The 14,968-nt window shown below is 35.6% G+C and overlaps 2 protein-coding genes and 1 long non-coding RNA gene across 11 annotated transcripts; 1 reads left to right on the plus strand and 2 right to left on the minus strand.

The window, feature by feature from the left end:
* The first annotated feature begins 15 nt into the window (after positions 1-15).
* Positions 16-2,565, plus strand: LOC132910322 (uncharacterized). Its single transcript, XR_009658730.1, has 2 exons — positions 16-382; positions 2,148-2,565. It is a non-coding gene; the product is annotated as an uncharacterized LOC132910322 (long non-coding RNA).
* LOC132910305 (fatty acyl-CoA reductase wat) lies at positions 861-6,663 on the minus strand. 6 transcript variants are annotated; one of them, XM_060965891.1, is made up of 10 exons: positions 6,286-6,663; positions 6,118-6,155; positions 4,049-4,431; positions 3,410-3,658; positions 3,151-3,296; positions 2,919-3,028; positions 2,331-2,526; positions 1,898-2,155; positions 1,479-1,736; positions 861-1,385 (listed from the first exon to the last, which is right to left on the minus strand). In XM_060965891.1, the coding sequence occupies exons 3-10, from the start codon at positions 4,367-4,369 to the stop codon at positions 1,274-1,276; spliced, it is 1,650 nt and encodes a 549-aa protein (XP_060821874.1). In that variant the 5' UTR covers positions 4,370-4,431; positions 6,118-6,155; positions 6,286-6,663; the 3' UTR covers positions 861-1,273. The 6 variants fall into 6 exon arrangements, with proteins under 6 accessions (XP_060821874.1, XP_060821875.1, XP_060821872.1 ...); XM_060965892.1 differs by lacking the exon at positions 6,118-6,155 and having other exon boundaries at positions 4,049-4,395; XM_060965889.1 differs by having other exon boundaries at positions 6,118-6,663.
* Positions 6,664-7,386: 723 nt separating this feature from the next.
* Positions 7,387-12,662, minus strand: LOC132910299 (5'-3' exonuclease PLD3-like). Of its 4 annotated transcripts, none has more exons than XM_060965876.1 (12): positions 12,445-12,662; positions 11,826-11,955; positions 11,221-11,526; positions 10,928-11,127; positions 10,479-10,827; positions 10,289-10,423; positions 10,015-10,206; positions 9,799-9,927; positions 9,503-9,642; positions 9,189-9,354; positions 8,955-9,096; positions 7,387-8,868 (listed from the first exon to the last, which is right to left on the minus strand). In XM_060965876.1, the coding sequence occupies exons 2-12, from the start codon at positions 11,940-11,942 to the stop codon at positions 8,681-8,683; spliced, it is 2,064 nt and encodes a 687-aa protein (XP_060821859.1). In that variant the 5' UTR covers positions 11,943-11,955; positions 12,445-12,662; the 3' UTR covers positions 7,387-8,680. The 4 variants fall into 4 exon arrangements, with proteins under 4 accessions (XP_060821859.1, XP_060821858.1, XP_060821860.1 ...); XM_060965875.1 differs by having other exon boundaries at positions 7,387-8,874; positions 12,445-12,661; XM_060965877.1 differs by lacking the exons at positions 11,826-11,955; positions 12,445-12,662 and having other exon boundaries at positions 7,387-8,874; positions 10,928-11,123; positions 11,207-11,377.
* Positions 12,663-14,968: the final 2,306 nt, after the last annotated feature.

Below are 14,968 nucleotides of genomic sequence, written 5' to 3' on the forward strand. Positions count from 1 at the left end.
TATGATTGTTTGTAGTATGTTCATATGCATGATTGGTTCGGTATAACTCGTTTGTAAAAATGATACGTGTTTTATTATGCATATTTCACGGTCAAACCGACTATCTTCGTTTAGCTTTTTTCTTACGTAGTATTAAAGGTAGATATTAAATCGCGTCAAATAGCGAAACATACATACGTATAGTAGAATACAGAATGTTGGATGGACGTGAAATACGTAATATTAACAAGAATGTTCTCTACAATTTTTCGGCATGACATTCGGAGCGACGACTCAAGAGAGATAGGTAACCGAAGAGGAGTTAATGATGCAAGAAAAAGAAAGTGGATAAAACAGGTGACTTAAGAAGACAACATTTCAGAAGTAAATGGTGGAAATAATGGTAAGCAGGAACCAGTTGAGTGATTTAAAGTGAAGAAACAAAAGTTTAAGTTCGGATATGTGTATGTACTTATGTATATTTAAAGGATGGATATACATTTGTGTGTATGAGGGGAGGGGCGTATGTCAACGGTAGAAGCGTAATAGTGTTTGGAAATAAAGGAAGAATAAGTGTAAAGTACGAGCTGGAGAATCCTATGCGCGAATTGCATATTTATCGAGTAACGTTAAACGCGATGCGTTTCAAACCGATCACGATTGACTAGTCGTCTCAAGAGGCAAGTGAATAAGTAAATCGAGTCCATTATGATTTTTGATGGAGAGAAAATTGTTTTTTTTTTTTTATTACAAATGGAAGTTTAAAGTATAGTAACATGTTTTATATATGTATAAAACACGTTTGAAATTGGACGGTATTTGGCCCAACAAAAAATATATCCTATAAGGACATTCGTGGAAAAAGGAAAAAGAAAGAGAAATGGAAGGAATTATATTGTATTTCATCATTTCCTTACAAACTTCTCGAACGCGGTTCATACATATCAAGTTGGAGTTACTAAGTGGTGGTTTTATGATCATCTCGAATCGAATAAACGCGAATACGCGGCGATAGAACTATATAGTACTTTGGTCAGTTTTCCACTGTGTTCTTCCTTCTTCTCTGCTTCCTTCTCTATTCTTCCGAGCTGTTCAGAAAATCAACAAGGTAACCTCACTTTTGATCACAAACACGAGACCAAGATCATCTCAATGAACTTGATTCAAGAACGACACTTAATTCTGAGCCAACTTCGAACTTCGAACGAAGTCATATTTATGTGTATCCGACGCGCATTACCGCGTGCATTACCGCGCGTTTATTTCCTCTCATCACACACGTAAAACATATTTGTTACGCAAATTGAGGTATACAATTTCGAAAAAGAAGAGATAAAGTTAACCAACATATTCGCAATAAAGCATAACCGAGAATTAGTTTTACCACTTGATGGGTCCAGTATAATCTGTAAAGCAAACATTCAACGATGACATAATATATATCATCATTAGAATTCAAAAGAAAAGAAAAAGGAACGGAACTGATTAATTTGGCTCACCTTTGCCATTTGATACGTGCTTTCGGAAGAGTGTCTAGCGGATCTTTTATCAGATACATACGAATTCCACGTATATATGTCCGAAAATATTGGTCCCAATCAATATCGGCGATATCGCATGCAAAATTTTCACGGTCTTCCTCTGTCATCTTATTTAGTAACTCTCTAATATTATTATTCGAAAACTTCCATTCATGGATAGAAAAGTAGTTAAGTACATCCATAAATTTGTGTATCTTCTTATAAATTTTTAACATCCTTTGAGAAAATATTTCAAGATATATATAAATATTAAGTTCATAATAAAGAGAAGAAGAGGAAGAATTAGAGTCATAGAATTGAAACAGAAGATAATAAAACATTATATGAAAAAAAAAGTATAAAAAGAGAAAGAGAGAGGGGAAAGAGAGAGAAATTACCTCGGTTGTTTTCCCAAACAGAGCGTGACGGTGTCGATCAAGAGTGCCGGCAATAAGTGTAACAAGTAAACATACATAAGATGAATTATCCTATGTTTGTTATTTCGGAAACTATAGTACCATATGGCTCTGCTAGTGGGAAACTCAAGCCCGTATTTTTCGGATAAAAGTTTCAATTGATCGTATGTTATAGGATTATCTTTTGAAACATAATTGTAAACGGGTATGTCATTTTCCCTTTCTTTGGTAGTTGCAGATCTGTGCATAAAAAATGCGCGTAAAAAATAAAATAAAATAAGGCAAAGATAAAGCATGCGTGAAAAGAAATAGAAATAAGAGAGAGAAGAAACAGGGAAAGACAAATGTTAAGAGTAAGGATCGAAAAGTGTTGAAAGAGTGGAGAAAGATGCAAGTTTTGATCGGTGAATCTTACTTTCGACGATTCGCGACATCCCACGCGCAAGCTATCAAGGCATTTACTGTTAAATCTCCAGGAACAACATTGGCTTCTATGGATCCATCGCAATGAATCGATCGTAAAACCCCGGTACCAGCCCCAGCTGCAACACCTGTTGGTCCGTACAAGTTGTCGATCCATCCTCGCACCGGTTCTTGGTATGTTGATATCACTGAAAATTCCATCGGATCCTCCAATCAAATTAATTTTTTATACATTTGACCGACATACATCCCTACCCCAACTCTCTTCCCTTTTTTGCTCTCACACTTTCTCGCTCTCTCTTTTATTTATCATTTTCCAATCTGTTTTTATATAGTACGTATATAGTACGTATATATATACGTTGTTGTTCATGCTTTGTTGCCGTTCTCAAATTTTTCTCCTGTCCGGTTCATCTCATGAAACGGGAAATAAACATACGATCGCGTGATGATTAAGTACGCGGAGAAGAGATATGGAACTTGAAAGAGTCAACGAGAAAATGTTTGTTATCGTTAGAATAGGAAAACTATAGAGATAAGACTAGATAAAGCTATATAGATTCCTAAGACTTCTACTAACCAATACCGGGACGAAATATTCCAACAGGCAAATCACCGGCCTGTTTCGCAATGATACCTTCCGCTACTGCTTTTGTGTATGTGTACGTGTTCGGCCATGCACCTAATAATCTACAGCAACATAATATAGTGGAGTTATTGAAACAAGAGTAAGTAGAATAGAAGTAATTGGACGGAATGTAATGTTGATTCACTTAAATTCGAATTAATTTCGCTGGAAAAAAATTGCTTACCGTGGAGTTATTTCCTCGATCAATTTCTCATCCATATATTCAACGATAGTTGCCAACTTCTCTCCGTCAATCGGTGCTTCGTACACCTTTTCTTCGATATGAGTTCGCGTACAATTGGCGTATGCTGTCGATACGTGGATGAACGCCTGAAAGTTCCGTTTATTATTACGGAATTGGTTACTATTTGCGAATTTAAGTAATTATAATTATAATTGCTTAAATTCGTACAATATACATAAAAGTATACATGTGCATGTACCTTTAAATATGAAATTTCCTTACAAAGATCCATTACATCTTTTGGACTACGAACATTAATGGGCACGGCAAGTTTCATCTTCTCGTCAAATCTGACCGTTGCCGCAACATGAAAGACGATTGAAACTTCTCGCGTAATTGTTTGCCTATCCGCGGGAGATATCCCAAGACCTGGCTCACCGCAATCTCCGGCTATAGCAACGATTTGATGCCGAAATTTTGGTTGCTTCTCTTTTACTTTGCCAAAGAGCTAAACAAAAAATAAATTAGTAGTCGGATGTGATTGGTTGTCCTACTAATTTTAATGTAGAGATTCATTTAGCATCTGACTTGTAGAGGTTCGCTTCGGTAGCGAGAGGATAATATTGTAGAGGAGATGGAGTAAGTAGGGTAAGGTAGTAAGAAAAAAAAGAAGAGAGTTGCGAGATACCGGTGGTCGGTCGAGTGACTCGAGAGCGGCATGTCGAGGGAAAGCGAATTCGTGTTATGATCGATCCGTAGTGCCGGAAGCAAAAGTAGAGCTAGAGAAAATCGTAGGGTCGGAATTTGTTTGCTCGAAAAGAAAAGAGAAAGAAAGAATAAATTCGACAGAACTGGGAAAAGGTTGAGAGAAAGCTGGAGAAAAAATAAGAATTCTTACCGGATCGTCAAAGATTTCCTCGATACGTTGATGCATATCTTTCCCTTTCTTCGGACGTACCAACAAATAGATAAACGAGATCCCAGGACATTCTCGGAGTAGCTTCTCTATTAAAAGTTTGCCGACGAATCCAGTACCACCAGTGATGAAGATGCTTTGCCCATTGTAGAACTGTTGAATGGGGCTGAGATTCGACTGTTCCAAAATCAAATCGCAACGATCACTTTGAACCAAATGTTCCGTCGGATTATCGTTCAATTTGCAACCATTATCCAATACTATCGCTTCTTGGCCACATGGTTCCACCAAAACTTCCACCATCGCGTTGTTCGTGTTCGCTGCGTTTGCTGCGTGACGTTTCCAAGTTAACAGTAGAGCAAAAACTGAAGAAAACGAAGCAAACAAAGGAGCAAATAAAGTACGGTATACCGCATCAACTACATGCCAATCTGAAATGAATACCGTTCCTCTTTCACACAACTGTTTGTACTTTTGCGATAGTTAGTCAGAGAGAAACTGCGTACATCAGCGCGTCATAGAGTGAAAGTTGATCGTGAACTTGGTCGCGGCGTCTTTTACTATGTTCCAAATTCAAATTGAAAGGCTACTATCGACAGTCTGTGCTCGTTGTCCGACTATGAAAGATGCTTTGCTATATGTTATATTTACTCTGCTGTTCTACATGTTCGGGAGAAATAACCAAAAATTTCGTTACAGCGGCGTTTATTTTGCTTGCCTTTCACTCGATTTCTCGAATCGTTACGAGCTAACGAGCTCGTTCTTTACTTCAAAAGAGCCGAAATGGTGACAAAGTTTATGAAATTATTAATATGTTAATATATTAACAAATTACCATGAAAAAAGCATAAATAATACAGTAGAACACGATTACATAGATTCGATATTTGCATAACGACGGCAAAGTCCTTTTCCTTGTACTTCGAATCTTAGATACAACCCCCCCGCTACCATTTCCTCATTTTACGTCTAACCTAACCCCACTCCTAACATATCTTCAGCCGGCCAACTCCATCTTACAGATTGAACGGTGGAAGTCTTCTTTCCGTGAACTATTAAAATTTTGTGTTTGTAAAGGTCGCGGCGATATTCAAATTTCACACATTTCTTCCGTTCGAATACGGAAAATGCTACACCTTACGTTTTGCAGATTGTCAACATTATTCGAACGTTTTGTTCGATATATTACGTAAGTACTAGCGGTACGGATGCTGCGAGAGCAACCTTTAAAACAGCAGAATCTACCGTTAAATACACTGTCCGATACGAAGAATTCCAAAAATCACGAGGCTTCGTCGCTGTAAAAGGACAAACTAGTCTGCGTTATTATGAATTTACCGAATTCTTATACGATATTTTCATATGATTATTCGTTACGTCGGACTGTCGCAACAACTATCCTATTCGTATAATTTTTTGTGTGATATACACATCTGAACGAACGAACAGACGAATGCGACCGAACGATTCCCTTCTGCTATGCTCGACACGAATTTTAACTGGTGACGAACTCACGGTGAATGTCTGACGAAGAAAGTTGTGGATTGACATAGATCGAAGTCGATTCGTTAATTCAAGAAAATTATTTACTACATTAATACATCGTACACATCTTACACATATCGTGCACACGCGAGTTTCACCCTTTCGCCGTACCCTATTCGCGACTCACCTCTACCTTACCTTCTGTCTTTCTCCTTTAATATTCAAATGGAAATTTACATTAGAAATATATGAAAGTTTGTTCGACGACCGTGTGAAATAAAAATTACATTAATTATATGTATATACACTAATGAAGAATCATTAAAAAGAAAGAAAAAGCTGATTGCAATTTCTACTCGACACACGCGTTTATCGCTACCGCTTATCTGAATGGAATGTAATGATGAATTCGACGAATCTCGTTTGGAAATTCCGTCAATGATACAAATCAAACAATACGAAGCATTTTTCAATCAATCAACGATCTGAATAATGTAAATTAATTCTATATTTGTAGTTTATATCTTATCGAATTATTCAGATAACTTTTGCACAATTTCACTGACCTTATCCGATGTTCCGTGAGAGTAACGTCCACGCAACACTTTTAAGGTATGAAAGAAATTATTAGCCATCAAACGAATATCGTTAATCGAGCAAGGAATAGCCACAAACGAAGAAAAGAACGAACGAATATACGAACGAGCGGAAGAACAAACAAACACTAGATATACCTTGGAAACTTTCTCCTAGTCCGAATCTACCGATCCTTCTCCTCTTATGCCACCTCAAGCCTTTTGCACGCGATACACCTCAGAATTGTCACTCGTGCCGTCGTCAGTCTTACTTTTCCTTTCTTCTCCTTCTACTCTGCTTCGTCCAGTGCCCCTCCTCTTTACCCTTTGGTTCTCTTTCCCCTTCCTTGATCGCTCAATCATACTCGACCCCCCATCAACCACCTCATTTCTATCATATTATTTCGTCCCTCATTTTTCTTAGTTTTCCTTTAGTTCTTTCCTCTTATTAAATTATTTCTTCGATCTATGATTTCCCGATTGGTTGTCCTATACTCTCGTCATATGTGCTCTATAATTTAACGAATTTGTAATAAAATTCTATTTATGAAATCGGAGGGAGGTAATTTGCCGGTTATTGTAAATAGCTAAAATCGAAATTGGATCGAACGAGAACTTCAAGCGATGCGAGCAACCTGTTTCTTGTTAAAAAATTGACGATGGGAAAAGAGAAAGGCGAGAAAGCAAGGAGATAGATAGAAGAAGAGAATTTCGGTCGTTTCAAGTATTTAAAGCATCTGAAGAAGTATCAGAATCGTGTATCTTGACTTGTTTTAAAATAATTTGGCCGATAATTGAACGGACGTTCGCAAAACTAGACGTTTCGATTACGACACATTCGTCAGCAAACAATCTTTGCAAGTATGGCAAAATTCGTCTGTTTGAATTCTGTGCTTGAACAAATAAATAACTAATATCCCGTTTAAACGTATGATACCGTTATAAGGTCATGAATCTGCTTTTGAATATATTCGTATACCATTAGCATATTTTTAAACGCATCATGCTCTATTTATGTATATGACTATTTCACATGAAATAGATGGCGAAAAGCAAACCACATCACAATTTCTTTACGCTTATCGATTTATCGTAATTGTCAGCATGTTTTCTCACATACGACGTATACTATGTATACTATGTATACTATATATGTACGTTTCTGGGAAAAATTAATAACCTCCTATTAGAAACACTGTTTCCTAATGCTAGTAGTTAATAATTAATCATTTATGATTATACAACCTTTATCTGCATATATACGTATGCATATTTATAATCTATATATGTTTCTGTACAAAAATGTATAAGAACGGAAGTACAATTAAAATGTATACATATAAGTATAGAAAAGACGTGAGTTATACAAAAACGATTTGCTTATAACGAATCGCGGAAAAATAAAATTCGTTGCTGCTTGCAGCGAATTATAGTAGAAGCACAATTCTTTGCGTTACTGTAAGTTTCAAACGAACTTTGTTTCACAATAAATAAATTAATTAATAATGATGTAAACAGTTTTTCAAGTATATAATTTTTCATGCTAATTCGAATATACTTGTGGAAAAAACGCCACTTTTTGTGATACTTATGGAATTGATTTACTAAAATCGCGTATCTTTCCACGCAAAGATGTATGTATAATGCATATAGTTTAAACGTCACATGAACATCAGAAGTAACTTGTTTGCAACTAGATACGTCAGTGATTAGCACATTTACTATTAATTCTAAGATTCGTATCGATAAAAAGTTGCAGATCGTGTAACGTTACCAATGTATGTTGTATTTATATTGAATTCTAATAAATGTCACGAGTTCGTATAGCACTTTTTTCTTCTCCCCTTTTTTTATATCAATGTTTAAATCAATCACATGTAATAACAAAATATTTTACACATTAATTACTAAAATGTATATAAAGCATCTGTTTCAGAATTATATTATTATATGGACGGAATATTGTTCGGGTTGTAATATTAATTAACATTAATGGTTTTTCATAGAAGACATTCGCAAGGTCACTTAAAGCAAGGCACACAAACGTCCATTATGTAAGATTATTCTTATAGGTTTAAAATTTCAGATACGTAGGTACTTACTTCGTGGTTAATGAGTGTGTATGTGCGTGAATGCGCACATCAGATGGAGGGAAAGGAGTATGAATAAGTAAACCAGCGAGTGAGAGAGATGTAGTCCGAAGGAGATGGTACGCGTGGGTGTAAATGTACGCTCGTGTATGCCTTTAAAGAAATAACAGCAGAGATGGAACAACATAAAAGAGAATGAAAGAGGAATGTGTTTGTGTATGTAGTGTACACGGAACAAACAAAACGTCAGCTCGAAGTCGATATTTGCTGAGTATGGATAATCGTAAGAATGTGCTTCGTAAAAAAAAAAAGAAAAAAAAGATAAGGAAAAAGAGAATGAATTTAATTTTGTCAATGACAAGGGACAAAACATTTAAGAAATTCGTCTCCAAGACTTCGTATTAAGCAGCAAGAAATGATTTTCATTGTCTTCGCTGGAGACGTTGATCAAATCGTTGATATTGTCACGCTAATATGTAACGTGATGATCGTAGGTAGTAGTCTTCGATGGTATTTGTTGATCGTTTCACAAATGGTATACTTTCGTTTAAAGCATAAGAGTATTCAGAATACCAATCACGATGAAAAATATTTTCCAATTGCTGTCTAAGATTTTCCGAAGTCTGATCGCCGATAGTCTCGAATACCGTACCTATACCTAACAAACCAATCGTATAAATCACATATGTATAAAAAGAAAGAAAAAACGAAAGGAGGAAAATTAAATGAAACAATTGCCTGCTGTATTTATAAAATAATCGCCAGACCAGTTGCTTGTTCCTATATACGCTGTTGCATCAGTCACCATATATTTATTGTGATTTACCCTTGAAAACGGTATTCTGTCCAAATCAGGGTTCGTAGGAACTATGAATTTTCTCTAGAAAAACATGTTAACGTAAATGCGATGTCATGTATGAAATATATAATGGAATTCAGAAAACAAGCATGCTTCTTTAAGTCTTTACTGACCACTTCAATTTTCACACCTCTATAACTATCTGTTAGTTCCACGAGCGATTTCAAAAAGAAAACCTCTGATTTCATCGTATGCTTCCACGACGATATCAATAGTCGTATATGTACTTTACGTTCGATAGCTGCTGTTCTCAGTGCATCATCTATTATCGGCCAATATCTAAATCATACGAATTAAACAAAGTTAAATGTAGAATGAGCAATCCGAACGGGACTATAGAAACACATAGTACATATACGCATGCGTGTGAATATAGATAGATTAATGGACATATTAGAAACACGTAAGTAGATTAATCGATACGTACTTGATTTTCGCTGTAAATATAGTTAGTGGAAAATAATCCATTACTGAGATATAAATAAATTTCTCGGCTTTTTCGATACAATAAAGAATAGCATCCATGTCATTCGTTCTACCCTTTGGCGAAAATAGCGGAGGTGAACTCTGAAATATACAATATTATAATACAAATTCCGCCATTTCTTTCTTTCAGCCATCCTTTTTTCAGTCTGGACTTGATATTTTAGATTCGCGGAAAACCTGTTTCATATTAAATTTGTATACGCTGGAATGACGTCCTCAAAAAAATATCACACTTACCGCAACAAATGTTTTATACTTATTGTTCATAAATGTAAAGTTCATCGGATTCTTTAAATTAATTCTCGTGTTAAGATAATCCGGCCAAACAGAAGGTATTTTACCATCGTTTCCTACTGTCCAATAAACCTAGCAAATATATCAAAAAATAGCTTTAGCGTTTAGTTAGCTATTACGTAGTATCCGTACATGAATTACCAGAAACAATCGACTTACGTCGAATATCTTGGCAAAATCGTTTGCCAAGCAACTGCAATTTAAAGCCATTAAACCAAGTTCCTTCACCTGCGAGAGTGACCGCCAATCCATATTCGCAGAACCAATATATAAATGCGTTCTGTCAACGAGCCATAATTTCGTATGAAGTACTCCTCCTCCGAGCAATCCAGCAAAATTTAAACTTTTGACCTACTCACAGTAAATATCACACATGTTCTTCCCTGTGGAATCGTTTAAATTATTGAATTACTTTAAAACAACATTAAATTACCTTAGCGTTTGCTTTTTTCGCCAACACTTCCGTATCGATGTTCGGTCTTATTTGCGACGGTATATTTTGCGTTATCTTCAGTAAAATATTCCGATCTCTGCCCGCTTGGAGAAGCAAATGGAAAACTTCTTCACCCTGGAACAAACGTTTCGAACTTTCCTGGAAAAAATAGATTCAGTTACTTACATACCCGTTTCGCACTATCGTCTGGATATACATCTTCCCTCCTCATAGTCCAATAAAACGATGCTATTTCTATCTTTTCCCGCGCCAATGAAATCAATTTGATCCAAGAGTCGTAAGTGTTGTCGAGAAAAACGGTGTTATTCGTGTAGTTCATGCCGATTGGCAGAGTTTCCACGAAAGATAAATTACAGTCATTCATGCAACTCATGTCGAAATCGAAATTCGTGTCGTTCGACGCGTATTTTTCCACTGCATGTTCTAATAATGGCAATAAAACAACCAGCACTATCAAAATTAATATGCCTGTAATTGGAATGCAACTTGGTCTGCACCATCCTTGTGAACCTCCCCATCTGTTTCAGTAATACATAATATTAACACGACTAATTAATTATCTTATTTTTGAAGGATATTCGATCGTATTTCATCTTTCTGACCAAAAGAAACACTAACTTCCCATTCGTAATTGGATCATCAGTATCGTTTCTCAACATAAAACCGGAATAATCCCACAATTCCAAATCATCGTCAGGAGCGGTGGTATTACCGTTAGCTGCACTGGCACCAGATCCACTACCAGAACCACCATTTCTACCACCACTGCCGACATACTTTGATGGATTCAATTCTAATCTGGCATTTTCAGAAACTGTCTGTGACAAGTAAGGTAAATTTTTGTTTGACGGATAGGACAAAGGCATTCGAAATTGCGTAAAAAGAAGGAATCCTTACGTAATTGTACATACGGATAATTTGTGCTTAACATGAGGCGTTCTGCTCTTAGGATGTGGCAATAAAACGACTACATCCTGATCCTTCCTTTGTTCTTTCATGTATTTTGCATAAGACTTAACCGTGGAAGTAGTGGGTTTACTCGTGGAAGTAGTGGGTTTACTCGTGGAAGCAGTGGGTCTACTCGTAGAAGTAGTGGGTTTACTCGTGGAAGAAGCTGTATGACGTATCGAATCTTCGTCATTGCCGGAACATTTCGAATATGCGATATTCTTTACATTATTGTTTCCACCGTACGAAACGTTGTGCGTGTTGTTCACCTTTCGGATCGAATTTCATACGATCAGTAAAATTACTCGCGCACTCGTATCGCAACTCGTATATGTAAAAGTAAAAATGTAAAATCATGGAAATCTTTTCACCTCTTTCCCGTTCTTTCATATTGATTTCAACTTAAAGACTGATTGCTAAAGGAATTAAAAATTAAAAAAGAAAGCGGAAAAAGAGAAATGCGTACAATTTAAATAGATATAAGAAAGAAATAAAAGTAGAAGTAAATAAACTGCATTTATTCGAGTATGCGAAACTCGTGAAAGTAACTTAATTCTAGTAAACTTACTTGTACTAATATGTGACAAGCTTGAGATGCAATTTGAAAAAGTCCATCTTGTAAATTGTGTCCACCGTGTTCGGTATTTTCGGAACGATTGCTCCCTTTCCAAGCGAAGAAAGACATTCTGATGCAATTACTATAATTTAAACAGAGTATTTTTGTAATAGGAACACTTAGAAAACTATGGAACACCATGCACGTGAAATATGATTAAAATCCTTTGCGGAATGTAAATAAAAAAAACACAATAATACGAGTAGTTTAATAACGAAACGCTTTTTAGCGTAACTTTAATTATGACAATAATATATTTTGTTGCAATTTGAATAATTCCTTTTCAAAATTATTATTCTCCAAGCGATCAAAATGTGACTGGTCGTAGCGTAGCCAAAGATTTATGCACTATTTCGTAACTTTCTTTGTTAAAAGCGCTGAACCGCTACATATTTTCTTCTGGATCAAAATGAACAAAGAAATAAAAAAGGATGCGGAGAATAAAATATAGGGAGTAAGTGGGAGGTTCGGGGTTGAGGAAAAATTGGCGAAAGTGCGTGTGCATCTACATGTATATACGTAAAAACAGTTGAATGGAAATGTATCAAGTTCAAGCTGGATAAAAACATACCCTGACGAAGGAAATCTTCGGTAACATTTACACACGTGCGCCGTTCTAAACGTTGCGTCCGTCGACCTACCACCGACGTATTTTACGAAAGGAACAGTGTCGATCGAAAAGTTGCGTTTCCTTCGCGACGGACTTGCGCTCAAGAGCTTTCTGTGACCTACATACTTCGTCTCCAAAACTTTCACAACGGTATTTTTCCAAATTATTTCTGATTATTTCTTTATCTCCGTTAAATTTATTAGAACAATATCGGTATCAAGGGAGGTTCAGAAATGCTATAGATAAAAGAAAACAAAAATACGAATGCATGGTATCATACAAAATATCGTTGTTTAAGAAGAAATTCATTTCGTCGATATGACTCTTAATTATTTAATCCTTTCGAGCGTCTTTTGAGTTCAAGTCGAGACCAATCAATTAATGTGTCTGTTAATATCAAGTATATTTGAAAATACATTTAATATCGTTTATACGTTTTGTGGCAAATTCTAAATTTTAATTTGTTTTCAAAATTATTATTAATTGCAAAAGATTTCTTTGAAGTTACATAAGTAGGATATAAATTATATTTTCTGTTCATCAAAAACAATATATGTATAACGAATAAAGTATTCACAAAACCATCGTAAATGGAATATATCGAATGAAGACCGTTTTAGCGTACATTCCTAAATGACGAAATGTAAATTTTAATTCTCTTTCTTTCTTTAAAGCCATAAACTTCTTATCTTTCATTAAGATGTCTAAGAAAGAACAGAAACACATCTCTTGGAAATGTTGAAAAAATTATTTTATTAAAAACAATCAAAAAATGCTATTGCATTATCATTCTAGGGTTGAAATTAAAAATATACAAGATGTACATATGTATTTATATGTAAATATGTAATTAGCATATTAGTATAGGCAGCTGGATTTTCACCCACTCTAGGGTTCATCATAAACCTCATCAATTTTTGGAATTGGAAATAATATGTATATATATAAGTTACGCTTGTGTGGGTATCGACATATCACTCACACCTGTTGTTTCTTTTTCGTTCACTTCAATTTCCGAAAGAATTTTCTTAATAAGATATCGGACTACGATATTAAACATGCCAGAGAAAATAGCTGAATAACCAACGTACTATTTACTTTTCATAAAAAAAGCTATATAGTCACAAACTCCGTTTCCCTCTGAAATTCGTTGGAACGATTGTTATTTACACAAGATTTTTGTGACTCAAATTAACCGAATGTTTTTCATCACTCATGACAGACTTAGTTATCAAGCACATAACTAATGTTAAACGGAATAGACTATATCGATTATAGTTTGCCCAACGGAACGAAGCAGTAGACATACAAAAAATGTGATTGCTGTGACTGAAACTATTGGCTGCAATTATTGGCTGCAGCTATTGGCTGCCTACTAGTGACAATATTGTCACTACGTTTTGTTTCGCTTATTTGTTAATCACCTTTTGTTTACGTCTACCGCCTCGTCTCGTTGATTAAGCTACAGAACTAACATACACCAAATGATTGTTTTCCCTATAATTCCATATAGAATTTATAGAACTGATAGAAGTTAATTGTTTCGTCCGCGATCGCATAAACAAGTCTCGACACTCATATACTGCAAGACAATGTAAATGTATGCGTTGCGCATGCGCAAAACGTGGCTTTGTTGATCTGTCATGTTGATTTTTCACTAGATTGGAATTGACTCAATTTTCGGACGGCTTTCTCTAACAAATGCCAAGACCTGTTCTTATCTTAGGTCGATACAGGTACCTCCACAAAAGTCCCTAGGTTACTAAACTGTGATACGACTTGACAAACCCAGAGACGACTGTCCATGTACAAATCATAATCATACATATAAACAGAATAAGAAAAGGCTCTGTTTGAGACATTCATTGTATGTATATGTATATGTGTGTCGCACGTGCACAGACCCATACCGTTCTTGTATTTTCATGTTTCTTTACGGTTCAATTTTTGAACTCCTTTCTTTTTTATACTTTTAGTATAAATGTGTCCAAACTTGTTTATATAACCTATATATGTGTCCTGTATCAAAAGTATTGGCGAAACCGCAATGTACTATAATATAAAGATGTTCGGACGCTCCTCGGGTGATTTGTAATTATTTCCTGGTAGTTCTATGAAAGCCGGTAGATTGTGTCAAAGTTTTGCTAATAATACTACCACTAAATCTGTATTACTACAAACTCATTAATGTGCACATAAATATGGTACGTTGCTGGAAAGAAAACTAGCGAAACAGCACAGGGACAAGGGAAATGCTGCTTGATATCGTTCATCGTCACACGTTGCTATGTCGCACGTTTGATATGTGATACTCTCGACCAATATGCATGCTTATCTTTATGACTGTATTGTGTCTGTATGAAATAATCAATCAGACCCGCATTTCTTACGGTAGTCTTCTTTTCAATAACACACAGATATGCCTTTCTAACAAACTGACAACGATATCTCTAAACTGTAGCATCAGTCAGTGGAACTACCCAAT

This window comes from Bombus pascuorum, chromosome 9, assembly GCF_905332965.1.
Source record: "Bombus pascuorum chromosome 9, iyBomPasc1.1, whole genome shotgun sequence".
Taxonomy (NCBI): domain Eukaryota; kingdom Metazoa; phylum Arthropoda; class Insecta; order Hymenoptera; family Apidae; genus Bombus; species Bombus pascuorum.

Excerpts from the sequence above, each read along its gene's own strand:
- LOC132910305 (XM_060965892.1), bottom strand. The coding sequence starts at position 4,369 with ATGGTGGAAGTTTTGGTGGAACCATGTGGCCAAGAAGCGATAGTATTG. Across the intron at positions 3,659-4,048 it reads AGGAAATCTTTGACGATCCG|CTCTTTGGCAAAGTAAAAGA; the intron begins GTAAGAATTCTT and ends TTTTTTGTTTAG. Across the intron at positions 3,297-3,409 it reads AGGAAATTTCATATTTAAAG|GCGTTCATCCACGTATCGAC; the intron begins GTACATGCACAT and ends CGGAACTTTCAG.
- LOC132910299 (XM_060965875.1), bottom strand. The coding sequence starts at position 11,942 with ATGTCTTTCTTCGCTTGGAAAGGGAGCAATCGTTCCGAAAATACCGAA. Across the intron at positions 9,355-9,502 it reads ATATTTACAGCGAAAATCAA|ATATTGGCCGATAATAGATG; the intron begins GTACGTATCGAT and ends CGTATGATTTAG. Across the intron at positions 9,097-9,188 it reads GAGGTGTGAAAATTGAAGTG|AGAAAATTCATAGTTCCTAC; the intron begins GTCAGTAAAGAC and ends ATGTTTTTCTAG.